Genomic DNA, 18,510 nt, shown 5'->3' with positions numbered 1-18,510 from the left:
CCTGCAGTGTTATGTATCTTTCCTGTTGCTCCATCATGGTTTTGTTCAGGTTGACTGTGGTTGTGGTGATCTCTGTTGGTGATCACAACTGTTAAAGAATTGATCGTTGTCAACAAACATTTATAACAACTGCATCAGCTTGGTAAACAGATGCTGACCATTTGCAGCTTGATACCAGAATAGACACTAATAAGTGTAGGCCTGTGTTAATATTTGGACCACCCTGGGTATTTCATTTCACTAGTAGCACCTATATTTGGGAAGCTTCCACCTATCCGCCACTTGGGGAGGTGCCTGATGGGGGATGTAACAATCATCCATTGGAATTACAGGTTTTTAATATTCGAGGATGAGTTTACCGTAAACCTTTTGAGGCATGCTTATGTTGTAGCATAGGTGGCTCTTGTAGCTATTTTAATGCTGTCTACAGGCTTAATAGACTGTAAGCGTCCTACATCAAGTTTGCCAGGACTTCATCTACATTACTGTGATATAATGTAAACTGTTGTTGTTTATACCCTTTGTGTGTGTGTGTGTGTGTGTGTGTGAGAGAGAGAGAGAGAGAGAGAGAGAGAGAGAGAGAGAGAGAGAGAACTTCATCAGTAGAAAATCGAAACCAAAGAAAGGCATTGATGTGCCTAGTAATGCTGTGGAATACACTTGTCTCTTAAATGATACCTGGCCAACTACTGCAGCTGTTTCATCATTGAACATAACAGTTAATGGTCAGACATATCAAAACTGATCATAAAGAGCATTAATCAGATTACATAATTACTTGTCATAGACCAGAAATAACTACAAAACTTGTCAGTGTGGAGATGTTAAACACATGTACTACATTAAGTAAGTGAGGCCAGTTGACTGAAAGCTGAGAGACATAATTAGGTGTTACTTCATAACAATAATGACGACAATGATGATGATGATAAAATAGTAATGGAGTTTGGTAAAGTACCTTGAAGCAGGTAGGTAGCGATATTGGTGACACAATGTCAAAGAAATGAAATGGACATGAAAGTGGTATGCAAGATAGTTGGTACTGCTTGTTTGAACAAGTATCAAGCAGGAAACATGGAAACTGGATTTGAACATAGTTGATAAGGTAGAGTGAAACAGTATACTTCCACAACATAATTAGTGTGGTTTGAAACTAGAATGGTGGAAGGGGTCAATATGATTTCCTGCCCTACTTTTTTCTTCAATTTCATACCTAGTTTTCTTTACTTCATCCATGAAGTCGTATGACTTCTGCAAATTTCTTCTCTTCTCTACAATGATGTATTAGAATCTACAAAATATTTATTTTTTATGTTCATTTCATTAGACATACCTAGCAGAAGGAGTCAGTTTTACACTGCTGTGATTTTTTCTTGTTTATACATTTAAACACTTCAACAATGAAGTGGTAATAATCAGCAAATGTGCAGAGTTATTTCTGCTCATTGTTTGTGCTCATTGTTGTATCTTGGCACATGCATGTTCCAGTCTGCTGAAGTTTACATCCTGCCATTCAGGGCAGGGCCATTCTTTGCCATGAAAGACGTTTTTGAATGTCTTGTCAGTATGGACTTCATGAAAAAGAAATGTTGTGTCTCTTACAGAATTATGATGTTGAGTTGGAAATTGACTTCACTGATGCAGATAACAATTTTGTACCAGAGACAGCTGGAGATGAAGATGGTATGAATGAGAAAAGATTAGTGGAGCTGGTTTCAGATACTCATCTACACCAATTCTCACCTCATCCATCACAGCAGGCCCAGTTGAATGCCTCTGCAAATGAGTATAAAATTGCCAGTTTTTCACCTTCTGGAGGCATTACCAAGCAAAACAAGACACAGGTTCATAAAATTCAGGCCCAGAAAACCCGAAATATTCTTAAATTGTGGTTGCTCATGTAGCGACAAAGTATGTATGTTAAGGGGATTGTGGCATAATTGTGTAATATTTTGATGAAAATGAGCTAAGAACCATGTTATCTTATAGAAACCGCACTCTTTTGGATGGCATAGTGATGTTTCTCTTTGTATGCACAATAGCATCACAGATGGTACCACAAGTTCTGCTGTGGAATGGCTTGTATGATGACAAGGTGAAGTAAGTCTGACTTGCACCTAAATGCCATGAAACAAAATTAGATTTTCTTTTCAATTGGGAAGTTTTCCTTTCTTTATTATTATTGTTGTTGTTGTTGTTGTTATTATTATTTTGTGGAAATGTTTGCTTTATTTTAATGGTTTTAAAACTGTATTTGTGCAAGTTCTGAATTATAATAGAGTCTAAATTGTTTTCATGTATGTTTTGTATGATTACATTGTCTAGATTGTTTTAAGACAAGTTTTATATTATTTTATTGTTGTCTAAACCATTAGCTTCATTATTTGGCAGTTGTTACTGGTGTTTGTATGAACTTATGTTTATGGTAATATGAATAATTCAGAGAAGTTTAGAGAAATCATGACTGAAGAGGGAGAACTCTCAGATTCTACTTTTAGAGTATCATCCATCTGAAAGTGAGTCTGATGAAGAACGTAAGCAACAACAGTCCTGAGGAAGAAAATTACAGAGAGAAGGTAGAAGACATGAGATGAAACTAAAAACGAACTGAGGTGAAGCGTACAATACCAGAAAAGATAAAACAGTTCCTGCTAAAATATTTTCCACTGTAGACTACAGTGTGATCCAAAAATAAATAAAGGAATTTTTGATTGTTTTTGGAAAAGGGTCTGTTTTAACAAATTGGAGCTGACGGATGTACTAGATGCGTTCACTACGTTTTAACCATAAAATCCAATGGACGTATGTCATATGTTCTTCACTTCCGATTTGTTTATTTGTGATTTGAATACATGTTTTATGTTTGTAAGCAGCGAGACCAAGTGTTTGGCTTGTTGTAAGTGCAGTGTTAGTGGCTAGCACACGCCAGCCTCTCGTGAATGGTACCAGTGTTACGTGAACTGCGCATGCGCTCAGAATATTGTTGAAGGTTGTTTTGTTCTTTGTTGGTTGCTATTTTGTACATCCTTCCCGTGTGTAAAAAACAAATAAATAGTGAATATTGCTAACAGCCATCGCTTGTCAAACTTAGAGATTGAAGAACTCTTGAACAGTGGTTCAGAACTAGATGATCTTTTGGACAACATCGGCGATTTTTCAGAAGACGATGATACTCACATGAGCTGGAGAGCGAAACCTGTGCTGCTGATAAAAAAGGTGGTAGTGAGTAAGAAGAAGCTAATGCACAAGTTTCTATTAGTCAGATTTGTCATTCAGTTCAACAGCATGCCCTTCATAATGCATGTGGTATCATTTTGATGCATTCCCTGAATTACCTCTGTTTGAAGAAACGAGTGAAGTCGGGTTCCTGTTGATACATTATCAACAGAACTAGACTGTTTGTTGCAATGTTTTGATCACAGCATGTTTCTAAAAGTGAAGTCAGAGACAAATATGTTTGCTACAGATACTATTTCTGAACTTCACCGTTAGAACAGAAGCAAACCAAAATCTTAATGGAAGAAATGGAGAGCAGTGAGGATACACGAAGTATATCAATTTTTTGCAATCATTTTGCATATGTGTGTTGTAAAGAAACCTAGACTTAGGGATTATTGGTCTGAAGACCCTGTGCTTGCTTCATCATTTGCTTCCCACCTAATGGTACAAGACAGATTTTTTGCCGTGTTCAGAATGCTGCATGTGAACAATAATGTGCTATGGATACCTCAACAACAACCAGGCCATGACCCTCTGCATAGAATAAGACCTGTTTGGGGCTTTTTCACAGAATGATGCAGAAAAGTCTTTTATCCATCACGAAATCTGTCTGTGGATGAAGCAATATGCCATTTTTGAGGAAGAATTGGATTCCGTGTTTAAGACAAGCCAGAGAAATATGGAATAAAACTGTTTGTTGGAAATGATGCTCAAACAGGTTACATGTGCAATGCTGAAGTTTATACAAGAGGAAAAGGAAATGTTAACAAATCTGACAAATCCCTGCTGCTGAGGCTATGTTCCTCTTACTTGGGAAAAGGACATATGATATACATGGACAGATTTTATACAGGTCCTGCAGCCCTTGAAGAACTATGGGAAAGAAATACATTGGGAGTTGGAACTGTGATGAAGAACAGGATAGATTTGCCTAGTGAACTAATAAATCAAAAACCAAAGAAAGAAGAAATGACATTTCGTCGCAAAGGACACCTTTTCTGCTTGAAATGAAAAGACAATGTGATGTGCACATGTTGTCAACACACCATAAGACCGAGCGGGGTGGCGCAGTGGTTAGACACTGGACTCGCATTCGGGAGGACGACGGTTCAATCCCGCGTCCGGCCATCCTGATTTAGGTTTTCCGTGATTTCCCTAAATCACTCCAGGCAAATGCCGGGATGGTTCCTCTGAAAGGGCACGGCCGACTTCCTTCCCCATCCTTCCCTAAACCGATGAGACCGATGACCACGCTGTCTGGTCTCCTTCCCCAAACCAACCAACCAACCAACACCATAAGATGACTGCTTCGCATGTCATGGTGTAGAATCCAGGAGTGGATATGTTGAGTTAGTAAAGCCAGATGTTGTGCTAGACTACAACTTGTCTAAAACAGGTGTTGACAGAGAAGACCAGCTGATGAGTTAACTATCCCTTACAGCGAAAGACTGTAAAATGGTGGAAAAAGGTTTTCTTCCATATTTCTGTGAGGGCAGTTGTGAATGCCAACATTATTCACAATATCAAAATATCAAAACAGTGTGCATTAGCTGATCTTATCTGTAAATTAGCAAAACAGTTGGTTTAAAAAGGAGGAGCCGAACTAAATATAGACACACATTCCGCATCTGGAGTTGCAAGTGCAAACAGACTCATAGCACGTTATTTTCCTGAGAAGCTGCCACCAATAGAAAAGAAAACAAACCCAGCTAGAAAACGTAAGATCTGTTGGGAACAAGGGAAAGTTGTAGGAAAGGTAGTGAGGAAAGAGACCAGATACTATTGTAGGCCATGTAACACAGGTGCCGGCCGCGGTGGTCTCGCGGTTCTAGGCGCGCAGTCCGGAACCGTGCGACTGCTACGGTCGCAGGTTCGAATCCTGCCTCAGGCATGGATGTGTGTGATGTCCTTAGGTTAGTTAGGTTTAAGTAGTTCTAAGTTCTAGGGGACTTATGACCACAGCAGTTGAGTCCCATAGTGCTCAGAGCCATTTGAACCATTTTTGTAACACAGGCCTTTGTGTTCCTGAGTGTTTTGAAAGACTTCATACCAGAGAGAAGTTGTCTAATTTGTAAAAATGAGAAAAAAACCTTTTTGCAACAAAATACTTTACTCATAAATGAAGCATTTAATATTTCCTGCTGACAAGTGATTTTAAATCAATAACCTACCATTCCCTACAACTTACGAAAATTTTGTCCACTTCGGGGAAAAATAAAAATGCTGAAAAACAGTATTTTTAGAATAGTATCTACAAATCCCTGTATAATTTTTTGTGCTAAATGTATATATATTCATAAAGAGGAAGGATGGAAGGTAAGTGGATTAGTAAATTTATCAAAAAATTGTAAATTGTAGTAAATTTCCTCAAGATCCTGGTATTAACTTGATTGCCGACTCGTTAGGCTCCAGTATGTAACTCTGAAAATGGCTACCTATGTGGACTAATCAAATCAGACTCAATTTGAATAGAAGGTAAATGAGAGAGAAGACTTTGATAGTGATTTAAGAGGTCATCCTAAACCTTCCACTAAAGCTCCAAAAGATACAGTTAGTCATATTCATTCCCACATTAAAAGTTTTCCATATCATGTCAGATTATTTTTGTTCAGAAAAACCAAATATACATTGCTTGAATTGCTTGAGTCCTGAATTGAACATCGGAGTTATGTACAATTTTTATATGAAAAAAGTTTTGAAGATGACATTAAAACAGTGCCAGACGTTTTGTATAGAAAGCTTTTCAATATGACAAGAAGAGATATGTGCGCAACATGTGATGTTTACCATATGCGGATATCAGTTGTTGAAGGTAAAACAAAAAACAATTAGAGGTGCAACATGAATTATATTTAAGGAGAGCCAAACCTGCATGAAATTAGGTGAAGCTGCATAAGGAATTACCAAAATCCAACTCCAAAGATGTTTATGCTTTTACATTTGATTTGGAAAAAGCCTGGGCATTTTCAAAGTTAACATGTTCAGTAGCATATTATAAATGCAGTTTATATTGTCATTATCTTGGCTGTCTCGACCTCAGAACTGACTGTTCTTATGTACATACGGGAAAAAACTATAGCTTCAAGGGGATCACTTGATATTTCATCAGTGTAGTGACACAAACGAAGTGGCTAGTACAGTAAAATACATAATAATGTACAGTGACGCCTGCGCTGGACAAAATAGGAATTTTAAAATGGCACTTTCCTCTTTGAAACTTGTGACAGATCTTCAACTTCAAGTGGATGTCTTGACCATATTTTTATGGTAAGGAGGCACTTATAACTGCCAAACAATACTGATTTTAGGTGTGTGGAACTCCAAGCTAAAGAAAAAACTACCTACACACTGGCAGACTGGTATAAAATCATTACTCAATCACAAAGAAAAGAAGCCATATACAGTAATACAGATGCAGCGAGAAGAATGTGTATCGACAACAGCTTTGGAGAAGGCAGGAGTGAACACCAAAACTAAATAATTAAAACATCCATTATCTCGGCTACAAACTTCAGTGGTTGCAGTATAGAAGATCTGAACCTACAAAGATATGTTACAAGACAACTTAGAATGTTGATACGGAGTTTTTCATCTTGGACATAAAAAAGGAAAGAAGGGGCATCCAGTTCAGTTCAACAGTATAAAACAGGAACCAGTATATGGTGAAATATGACCCGTCAGTAATTTGAAGGAAATGGACATGTTAGAGTTGTTACTACACGCCCCTCATGTTCACCATGTGTTTTTTCATCCTCTGAAACTTTTGAGGACAAAAATTATTGAGATGTATTTTTGTGTTAATTCAAACTGAAATTCATGTATTTTATATACAGTTATATTAATATACACATATTGTGCTCAGGTATTGTTAATTCAGAGTAAAATTAAAACACTTAATTTATGCTCCAGTATTAATACTGCCCCTTATTAGACTCAACATCCCTATATGTACTTATATTAGGCTTTCCTGATGTTTCTTGTTCAGTTTCTCAAAATGAGCAAAATTGACTTACACCATCATGCCATAAATCCGTTCAGGTAATGCTTTCCCATATTTTGGAAAAGAGGACATGCGTGCAAAGAAGCGACCACTCAGAGGGTATGTTGTTCTGTGTCTCAAGGAGCTGTTTCTAAAGCAAGAAAGAAACGCAGTGACAGACAGCTTTTTGAAACTTCCTGCCAGATTGAATCTGTGTGCCAGACCAACTTGGGACCTCTATTGATGTGAGTACTGTGCATCATTGGGCGAGTATGTTTAAAGATGTCGAGGCGGGAACATCTGACCTGCTTGACAAACAAAGAGTTGGACGTCCTGTGACAGCATCCACTGAGTTTCACAAGCAAAATGTTGACAGATTTATATAGAACGATCGTCGTATCACTCAGAGAGAAATTGTAAGCACAATCGGCATTTCACAAGAATGTGTGGGTCACATTATTCCTTTGCTTGGCCATCGGAAGATCTGTGCAGGATGGGTACCCTGGATGCTGACTCCTGAAATGAAAGTGCACAGACTTGAAATTTGCCAGGAACTCCTCTCGCTTTACGAGAATGAAGGTGACGCCTTTCTCCATTCAATTGTGGTAGGAAACAAAATGTGGGTACACCATTACAACCCGGAGATGAAACGTCAGTCTATGGAATATCAACACAAAGACTCGCCCAAAAAAAGAAATTCAGGATGCAGCCCTCGGCTGGAAAAATCATGGCCACAGTGTTGTGGGATGCAGATGGTGTTATCCATGTTGTGGAACAACAATAAATTCAGAGTGTTACACCACAACACTGCGAACTCTAAAACGACGGCTAACAAGGGTCTGAAAGGAAAAGGGAAATGTTTTCCTGCAGCATGACAATGCCAAAGCACACTTCATGTGCCACCACAGCAGAACTTCAGAGACTGAATCTCAACACCATACGGCATCCTCCATACAGTCCAGATTTAGCACTGTCTGACTTGCGTCTGTTCCTGATAATGAAAGGCGATCTACAGGGACATCATCATGCTTGTGATGAAGATGTTGAGAGAAGAGTAAGACTATGGTTGCAGAAACAGTGTGTTGACTTCTTTCATGGCGGCTTCAGAAAACTTGTTCATCATTGACTGAAATAGTATCCAATTGGCTGGTGATTATGTGGAAAAGTGAATATTGCTAATTAAAGGTCACATTCTAAGGATTATTTCTGCATTTGATTTGTTAAAATATTCCCATCCAAACCCAATTAATGACGGTGGAGGCATTACTTTTCATTCAACCCTCGTAATTATCTTGTTAAATAATTGTTTTCACAACTTGCAAAACCTTGTGAATTAACATACATTAATATTAAGTACTTTTTCTAGTCAAATATGAAAATGTACCCTTTCTGCTATTTTAGGAATGGCAGAAACTGCCATTCTAGTGGTAAGGGAAGGTATGAAAGAAAACAGAGAAACATTTGAATGCAAAAAACATTTTTGAAAGTTCATATTGAATAATTGCACGTTTTCTATGAGACCTGCTGTTGTGTAATGTTTAGAATTGTGCAGTCTAGGGGCGATTCACACCTAGATGCAGAATCAAACCCACCAACCCTCGAGCATTCTAATGTGAAACTCTGCCCACTGCACTAACTAGGCAGCATAGCTTCTCAGTATTCAGTGAAGATACTTGGTACAAACTAAGGTTACAGTATTGCCAAGTTTCCTTATTCTCTGTCTATTTTCAACTGGAAATATGCATGAGACAAAATTTTGTTACATACATTTTTGTGCTGTTAGTGTGCAAGGAATAACGCTGCACACGAAGTTAGATTCTCACTGTGTATGTTCATTGTATACAAAATGCATCTGTGCACATGAAAGAAGAAATAGCTGATAGGCGTATCCCCCACTCTCTCATGTCTGGCAGTCCTTTTTCGAGGACTTCAGTATGCTGGTATGAAATTGATAAGAAGTCTGCCCAAAAACACAAAAGTGTGGAATATAAGACAGTATCTTTCCAAAGCAGTTGACAGATTATCTAGTAGAAAAGAAATTGTACATATCAAAGAGTAATATTAAGGTGGAGCTTTTTTCCTATCTGCAGATGCTGCGGGTACGAAGCCTACCCAGTTTTCTGAGCCGGTGCAGACATTTGACTATGGCCACGGCTCGAGAAGATCTGGCTCTGCTCCTACACCTGGTCCTGCTCCTGTCACTGCTGCTCCTCCAGGTGAGTGGATGATGAGGTTGGAGTCAATGTCTGGCACACAGTTTCGTAGTCACATGTAATCCACATAGTGTACACTTGGCTAAAGAGTTGGAAAGTAAGTGGGGGCAAGAATGCGTTCTTACACAAATATTTGGGTCTACTGTTGGTAATTTAAAGCTCTTAGTCAAAGTGTGGACATCAGTCGTACTCTGTTGAAGAATGTACTTACAAAGTCGCTGTACACGGGATGTATATCTCCTAGGACAACGAGGAAATCTGGTAAAAGTCTGGGAATTTCATCATCCAGGAGAAATCCAGGAAAACCCTAGGAGTTTTTCAAAATTCTGGGCATTTTTATTGTTTTAGTTTTTTGCCTTGGATGAACTGATACTCTAACAAAGAAGTTTTTTAAGCCTGCTACTGCAGAATAATACTGCAGCAGTTCCTTGGTTGAACGAGGTACGCCGTGATGCAATATGTGAGTGTAAACATGCTCTTCACGTTTCCCATCATCATCATTCTGTAATTGACCATCTAGTTGCTCTCTCCACTTATAACATGAACACCTTTCCCAGGAAACTCCAAACAGTAGCAATATTTTTTGATCTGGAGAGGGCATGCAATACCTGGTGGCAGACAGGCACCCTCTGCACACTGTTCTCTTCAGGCTTTCAAGGTCAGCTTCCCCTTTTCATCCATGAATTTATGACAGAGCACACATTTAAGGTGCAGGTGAACACTAAACAGGGTGCCCCAGGGCTCCGTGCTAAGTGTTGTATTGTTTGCCATTGCCATAAATCCAGTTATGGATTGTCTCCTTCCTGATATCTCGGGCTCCCTCTTTGTCAACAATTTTGCGATCTACTACAACTCTAATGGACCAGCTTTCTTGAACAGTGTCTTCAAGGCAGTCTCGATCTACTCCAAACCGGCTTCCGATTTTTTCCCAGTAAGACCGCCTGTGTAAATTTTTGTGGAATTTTATCCTCCTTCTCTACATCTAGGCCCTGATACCCTTCTGTTTGTTGATGTTGCCAAATTCGTGGGTCTTACGTTTGACAGAAAACTGTACTGGTCTTCCCACATTTCATATCTTTCGGCTCGCTGTCTGCGATCCCTCAACAGTGTCCATGTTCTGACTGGTACCTCCTGGGGAGCAGACAGAGTGGTCCTCCTCCACCTATATCTTGCCTTAGTGCACTCGAAATTGGACTATGGAAGCATAGTTTACTCCTCTGCATGACCATCTATTGTTGGGCATTTAGACTCTGTCCACCACCATGGATTTAGCGTCTGGAGCTTTCTACGCCAGCCGCTTGGAGGGCCTTTATTCTGAGACTGCTGAACCTCCACAGTCCAATCAGTGAGCCATCCTCCTCAGTCGTTACGCTAGTCATCTGTCTTCCATGCGTGTTTACCTGACCCATGCCCTTTTTTTCGACACCTCGCTGGATTTAGGGTATGCAGGCCGCCCTTCCTGTCTACTACCAACAGGAGTCCACTTCAGTGAACTGCTTCCAATTTCCTTAAACTTTCTTGACAAATGGGGGTATGACGCCACCTTGGCTTCGCACCTGGACCTGCCTTCTCCGTGACCTTTGTCAGCTTCCCAAGGATAGTGCCTCCCCTGTAGTTTATCGTCGGGCATTTTCTGCTCTATGCGCGCAAATGAATTGAGGGTGCCACTTTTATTTACAATGATGGCTCCAAGACCACCTTTGGTCTTGGGAGTGCCTATATTGTTGGTGACACCCCTTTTAAATTTCGGCTTCCCGACCAGTGTTCGGTTTTTTACTGCGAAGCTTTACGCTGTTCTCCAGGCTGTCCAATACATCCATTGCCATTAGTGGATACTGTATGTTATATGGTTGGATTCACTCAGCTCCCTTCTCAACCTCCAAGCTCTTTACCCCGTCCACCCTCTGTTCCACGTTATTCAGGACTGCCTCCACATGCTCGACATTCTGTGGCATTCTTCTGGATCCCAGGGCGTGTTGGTATCTGCGGAATCGAGGCAGCCGATATAGTGGCAAAGGCTGCTGTCTGTCTTCCTTGGCCTGCTGTTCGCACAGTTTCCTTTGCCGATCTACAGAGTGTATTATTTTGTAATGTTGCTCTTTTTAATAAATTACAGGACATAAAACCTCTTCCCTGTGCTTGGACCTGTTCCTCCCGGCCTCGTCAGGAGGAGGTAATTTTAACTAGACTCCAGATAGGGTACTGTCTTTTTAGCTGTCGACATCTCTGAAGTGGCGATCCTATCCCACTTTGTCAGCACTACTCTCAGTTGTGGACGGTGAGACGCTTTTTACTTCATTGCCCCTATTTTAATCTGCTATCCGCCCATTTACAGCTGTCGCCTGATATATCTTCCCTTTTAGCGGATGACACGTGCTCAGCCGACCACGTCTTTGAGTTTATCAGTGTTAGTGAGATGACATCAGTCATTTGAATATTTTTTCAGGGAAAACAAACCATTCTTCAATAGCAATTTTCTAAGATTTCCTTCATTCTTAGTTTCACTCCTTTTTGAGTTTCACTCCCGTTGCTGCCGACTTAAATTTTGGTTTTTTACCTTTCACCAAGCCACAGAATGGGCACTTATGACCATATCCGTTTTGCGTCCTAAAGCCATAATTTTTTTTTTTTTTTTTTTTTTTTTTTTTTTTTTTTTTTTTTTTTTAAATTAAGGAATCGTCAGTTCAGTAATGGAGGGAAGTATTGCAGTAGAGGGTGGAGTAAACATCGTGGAGGAAGACTGGGATTTGACTACAGTAAGCACGTTCAAGTGGATTAAAATTGGAATAGTTATGTAGAAATAAAGCCTGCACAAGATAGACTGCTGTGATGAGCTGCATCAAACCAGTCCTCGGACTGAAGACCACAACGGCGTTGACATGCTGTTCTGTGAAAAGTATTATTGCTACTCACCATATAGAGGGGGCATTGAGTTGCAGACAAGCACAACAGGAAGATGGCTATACATCATGGGTTGTGGGACAGGAAGTGGGAGGGATAGTAGGGTGGGCATGGGGGAAGGTATAGTGCTGCATGTGGGAGCATGCAGGTATGTGATGGGGACAGGGCAAGGGTGCTAGGTGCTGGGGTAGGGGGTAGGAGGAGGGAAGTAGAGGAGGGAAAAAAGACTAGTGGGTGTGTTGGTCAAACAGAAGGCCGTGTAGTGCTGGCGTGGGAGCAGGGAAAAAGGGGATAGGTGGGGGCGAAGGACAGGGACTAGCAAAGGTTGAGGCAAGGGGAATTGTGGGAATGTATAGGATATATTGCATGATCCCACCTGTGAATTTTAGAATACCTGGTGTTGTTAGGAAGAATCCAAATGGCACAGGCTGTGAACTAGTCATTGAACGCAATTTGTTTCACTCCAGTGGCCGCTTCACAGTCTGCGCCCTCTGGAGCCTTCCTACTAATACCAGGTTTTCTGGATTGTGGAGATGGGGACTCTGTGCAGTATAAAGGTCCCGTAACAGTTTGATTAATGTAGTTTCAAAACGTCTCTAACAAAAGAGGTTTGTATTTTTCGGTATTGAAATGTAGCGTTCAGCATTGATCTCTGTGAAGTGTGAAATAGGATTTGATGGATAAATGGTCAGTGTATAGATAGTCATGCAGCCTGTGGTTTGGCGTAGAATTTTGTTTGGTAGTTAGAGGGAGTTACACCACTGGAACTTTTTGTATACTTGGAAAAATGCTAAATTTTATCATTATTGGCACTGAAAATTACGTTAGAGGTCCATAATTGACTTTGTCAATCCATTTAATGGGCAGAGGAAGGTAAGGACTGATCACTTCCAATAGGGCCATTGCTAATAATACGCTGTGTGGTGTTCAAATTGACCTTCGATGTACTGTTATTGACCAAATAGGTATCATTCTGGGTACACTGTAAATTTTTGAGTCGGTACTGTCAATTATATGTATTGTGAGTGATACTAGCGCGTTCAGTTTAGAATTACTTTTGTAGATTTTGTTATTTCATCATTCTAAGTAAGTTAAATATAATGTAAATGCATGTATAAAAAAACTACTTATCAAGTACCGGCAGGAGGAAGCACATCAAAGGGTTTAACTTTTACAAATTTTCAGAGCCAGTGGCTCCTTCTTCTAGCAGGAGAGTTGAAGGGGAAGGAAGAGGGATGAAGGAAAAGGACTGGAGAGTTTTAGGGAAAGGGGTACAGTCCAGGAAAGTCACCCAGAACCCCAGGTCGGGGGAGACTTACCAGACAGGATTAGAAGGAAAGACTGATTGTTGGGGTCCCCTGGGTGACTTTTCTGAACTATACCCCTTTCCCTAAACCTCTCCGGTCATTTTCCTTCACCCCTCTTCCTTCTCCTTCAACTCTTCTGCCAGAAGGAGGAGCCACTGGCTCTGAAAATTTGTAAAAGTTAAACCCTTTTGTGTGTGTGTTCTGCTGCCACCACTTGGTGAGCAGATTTTTATGTATCCATTTACATTGTATTGTCAATAATTGATTATGTTCATTGTAAGTTAAATTACACATGTTGTGTTAGATTACATGTACAAAATTGTGTTCTTGACTCAGATGGCTGGCGACGCAGTGACGAACCGACATTCCGTGGCAACAGAGCTGATCAAGATAACAGGTTCTTTGGTAACAGAACTGATCGTGATAACAGATTTCCTAGTGGCGTAGGTGATCAGGCCAATCTGTTCCCAAGTGGCCGAACTGAAAAAGATAACTGGTTTCCCAGCGGTCGAGGCGATCAGGACAACAGGTTTCCTGGCAGCCGTGGTGACCAGGACTCCAGGTTTCCTGGCAACCGAGGCGACCAGGACAGTAGGTTTCCCGGCAGTCGAGGTGACCAGGATATTAGGTTTCCCAGTGGTCGAGGTGACCAGGACAGTAGGTTTCCTAGCAGTCGAGGCGACCAGGATGGTAGGTTTCCCAGCAGCCGAGGTGACCAGGATAATAGGTTTCTTGCAGGCAGAACGGAAGAAGAGAGCAGATTTTTAGGGAGCAGAGAGAGGGAATGGCATGGCTCCGACCGGGACCGCGAGAGCAGAGACCGGGAACGTGACAAGGAGAGAGACAGAGACAGGGACAGAGACAGGGAGAGAGACAGGGACAGGGAACGTGAGAGGGAGAGGGACAGGCTAAGCCGCGACAGAGAGCGTGACAGGGACAGAGAGCGCGACAGGGACCGGGACCGCGAGCGGGATAGGGACAGAGACAGAGACAGGGAGAGGGATAGAGACAGGGACAGAGAGAGGGATAGAGACAGGGACAGGGACTGGGAGAGGGAGAGGGACCGGGACAGGGATCGAGACCGGGACAGAGAGAGGGACCGTGGCAGAGACCGGGACCGGGACCGCGACAGGGACGGTAAGTCTGTTCACATCTTTTTTTGCGAGTATTTCATGCTATAGATGTACAATGTTATGTTTTGTATATCAATAGAGTTTTAATACCTTGTGTTTTATGCCTGAGCATGGACGAGATACCGATGGCATCGACAGCCTCACATCCTAGTTTTGCTGTTTGTACTTTGTTCACATTGCTTATGGCTTTTAACAAATTAGAAACTTTTGTATCCCACACATGTCTCTAGAAGTGCAAACGGCAAGGGACTATTAAGTGTAGAACTCACTTGTGGTTTATCTTTTCTACTGTTACTTTTTTTAAAAAAAATTTAGGGAATAAAATGTATTTGTTTGTACTTAGAAATTAGAGCAGTTGTTGAAAATACAGTCATTGTGTGATATCATCTCGGGCCACATATCTACCGATCTTATTATTAATTGATAACCTACATATATAAATATGTTATGAGCACCAAATGTACTTATTGTAGGCAGAGTGCAGTTAGTTGGCTGCCAGCTTCCCCGTAGTGATCTTTAAATATCAGCAACATTCGGAACACTTTTTGTTGACTATTATCTGCTTCAGATTGCTGCCACCCTCTATGATCTCAAAGTTGGGTCGTTGCAATTGTCTGAGAAAATGTTGTTGTCTTGTCCATGTGAGTGGATGAGCAACTGATCAATAACATTAATTGTACTTGTATTTAAATGTGTTACGCAGTATGAGACACAATCGAAAATTTATGTTAAATGTTTCGAATGCCAATTTTCTTCTGCTCATCGTGGTGTATTACAACAGCCTTAATTTAATTTTGTACTCCTTGCAACAAATATGTATTGCTTTTGAAGATGACAGTCTCTGTAATATGCATTCATGAATCCTTATTCTTCAGTTTAAAAGTGTACCATTGATGATTGGCATGATTTACTTGCACCTTTGCATTGTCAGTACTAGAAGTCAAACAATAAAACATTCCACATCTCATATCTTCTGAACCCCATAGTGGCCACTGTACTTACCCTCTGTTCCTGAGGAAAGTGGCACAACCAAATTCACCCAAGTGAACTAAAATTAAGCTCATCTAAAAATATTTGTGTTCCTGTAAACATTTTTGTTTGTACTGAGCAGGAAAAATATACTTTTAAGAAGCTCTTAATGTTTGTTAATATTATTGGTCAAAGAATGGGAATTCTGTGTTGGAATATTAAAAATATAAGGAAAAGGATAGATTGCTACTCATCATAAAGATGACTGACAGGTCCTACAAAAAGACTATTACAGTCTTTTCGTTGTGCCTGTCTGCAACTGTATGTGTTGTCTTTATGGTAGGTAGCAATCTGTCCTTTCCCTTATATTGTCGATCAGTTAGTATGTCTCTTGAGGGAGTCTTACAGGTTGGCTTTCTCTGAGTCTATTTGTACTTGACAGGATTTTAAGGTTTGTCCCTAGACACAAATTTCACACAGCAATGTGATGCAGTTCTTAAAAAAAAAAACCTTCTTTGAAGATTAGGTTTCCGAGTATTGATAAGTATAGAACATGTATGTAGTAACATCCCCTTTTTACACTTTTCTGTGGACCCAGAAAGCATTGGAAACACAACGAGTGAATATGAGTAAATTACTTTTTTGCATTGTTCAAAATATGAATGTAAAATGATTTAAATTTTGCCTGTTTAAAAAGAAATCTGAAATAATTAATTTTATTTTTTCTAACTGCACATGTCTCTCCACAGTATACAATGCATCAAACACATTATCACCACCTCACTGCCTCAAAAGTTAATACCTTCCTTCTCTGCTGCTTGGCACAACTGGTTCTTTATCTTCTTCTTCTTCTTCTTCACCTCTCTCTTCCATTCTTCAAAATATTTGGTGGTGATGCTATCTACTGTTTGCACCTATGAAGTGATGAGTGAATCATCATCGTCATCAACATCATCATCATCCTAATACTCTTGAAACAGAAACAATATGCTTATCAGAGAAAAATCTGTGGGCTTATAAGGGAATGGTCCAATAAGACATTTCAAAACCTACCCCAAATTTTTTGTGCATGAAGAAGACAACGAAATAAATGCACTGCCAAAATTTTAGCTGCTAAGAGTCACTGCAAGTATTTTGTAAAAATGTTGGAATTTACACATTTTTGCCACATGAAGAACAGCTTATAACTACCATTTGTACATCCCTGCCAGCCTAGTGTGTGACTCGGCGAGTCACTCATGCAGCGCTGTGTAGTGGAATTATCTAGAGTTCACAGACACCAATTTTAAGTACCTAAAGCCTGGGTTACAATGAAGCGAATGGAAGCAAACACGTGTGAATGAGTATTTGCAGAAAATTCACTACCATTTGCTTGCGTATGGGTAGAATTGTTTATACTCGAGGGAATGGAAGAGAACATGAGGTAGTGAACATTGCCTATGAACGCTGTGTTAGTTTTTGGGTGGTTCAGATTCCATGTTAAACTGCAGGTCTCCATTTTCCAATTAGGTAACTTGGGAAGACTACAGTGGCATCCAGTTGAAAGACCTGCAAGAGCCCTACCAGTCACTCCAGACAGAATTCTCTTTTGCTCATGCTTGTTAGCTGGTTTGCTCCAGTGAAAACTATACAATTTTTTTTAATAACTTCATATCAACAGTTCAATTCATGCACATGCAATTCTGATAAAAGTGGCTAGCAGAGAAAGTAAAATCATGGCAGTGTTTGATGTCGTAGACAACTTCCATTAATGAAGACTTGTAATTTGTTGAAATGAAATGTGTCATGCAATACTACATTTTATAACAATTCCTATAGGCCATTCCTTATGGTAATGTTTGAATGTTGTACATTTGACTATCAGTGAAACAGTTCTTTGTTTATTCCCTGTAGTCATCACAAAAATGTGAAGTGTCTATTGAATGACAAAAACAAACTTTTTTCTTGCACCAGGCACACCGGACAAAAGATGCAGTCAGGCACTTCCCAATAACCACTAGTTGTATTTAGACAGAACTGGGATGAAGTCAGAAATGGTCCTGGCCATTGTCCTGCATATTACACTGCATACCAGGCTTATCTGATCAAATTCGTAATGCGTGGCGAAGAAAACTGGTAATGCACAAATGACTGGAGCTTAAGAATACTGTTCCGCTAATAAACCTGAAATGAGAGAGAGGTATAGGAAATTATGTTGTCTGATAACTTCCTGAAAAATGAATTTCACTGTTGAAAAAATTCTTTATTGAGAGGTTGAATTCACTAGTAATTCCAGGTGGAATCCACATTACATCTACAGATTTTTCATCGTCCTCCACACAAACGGAGGTATCATTATGTCCAGACCATGAATCCAACAAAAGCAATGAATTAGTTTCTGCAGATGGTAAGAATGAAATGTTGAAAATTATTCTTTCCCATTTTTCCAGATTTTGATATGTCGATTACAAGATTTTTTGCAACTAAACACTCCATTTTTTAATTTTTGTCTCTAAATTGCCTTGTGGTTCTTGAAGACATATATACAGCTGCGGAAACAGTAAACCACTCATACTTGTCTCTGGCATTATTGTATATGAATGTGTCATTTCATTCATTGTTTGGGCAACCGACTCCGTCTTTTTTTCACCTCGAAATGATAAAGTGCGGTGTGCATGCAGTTCTTTCACGGAACCTGACTGATCAGCATTATAAACAGCAGTTGTGGGAATAACAGCAAGTTTCGTCTTTACATCTGCTATGAATTTCTCTATAGCATTGTCTATCACTCGCAGCTTGAGCTTTGTTAG

General features: G+C 40.1%; 1 protein-coding gene across 8 annotated transcripts in view; it reads left to right on the top strand.

Annotated features, from left to right (window-relative positions):
• The window catches only part of LOC126210040 (YLP motif-containing protein 1-like), a 392,244-nt gene that overhangs the window by 176,605 nt on the left and 197,129 nt on the right, over positions 1-18,510 (top strand). For all 8 annotated transcript variants that reach the window (XR_007540599.1, XR_007540598.1, XR_007540597.1 and 5 more), the window contains 2 exons: positions 9,289-9,414; positions 13,956-14,756. Coding sequence is in view for 5 of the 8 variants with exons in the window: in XM_049939145.1 (XP_049795102.1) it covers positions 9,289-9,414; positions 13,956-14,756 (927 nt within the window). In the remaining 3 variants the exon portion in view is untranslated. The remainder of the gene's footprint in view (positions 1-9,288; positions 9,415-13,955; positions 14,757-18,510) is intronic.

Source organism: Schistocerca nitens, chromosome 10 (genome assembly GCF_023898315.1).
Source record: "Schistocerca nitens isolate TAMUIC-IGC-003100 chromosome 10, iqSchNite1.1, whole genome shotgun sequence".
NCBI lineage: Eukaryota > Metazoa > Arthropoda > Insecta > Orthoptera > Acrididae > Schistocerca > Schistocerca nitens.
The sequence above is the reverse complement of the archived record's forward strand: the minus strand, read 5'-3'. Positions and strand labels throughout refer to the sequence as shown.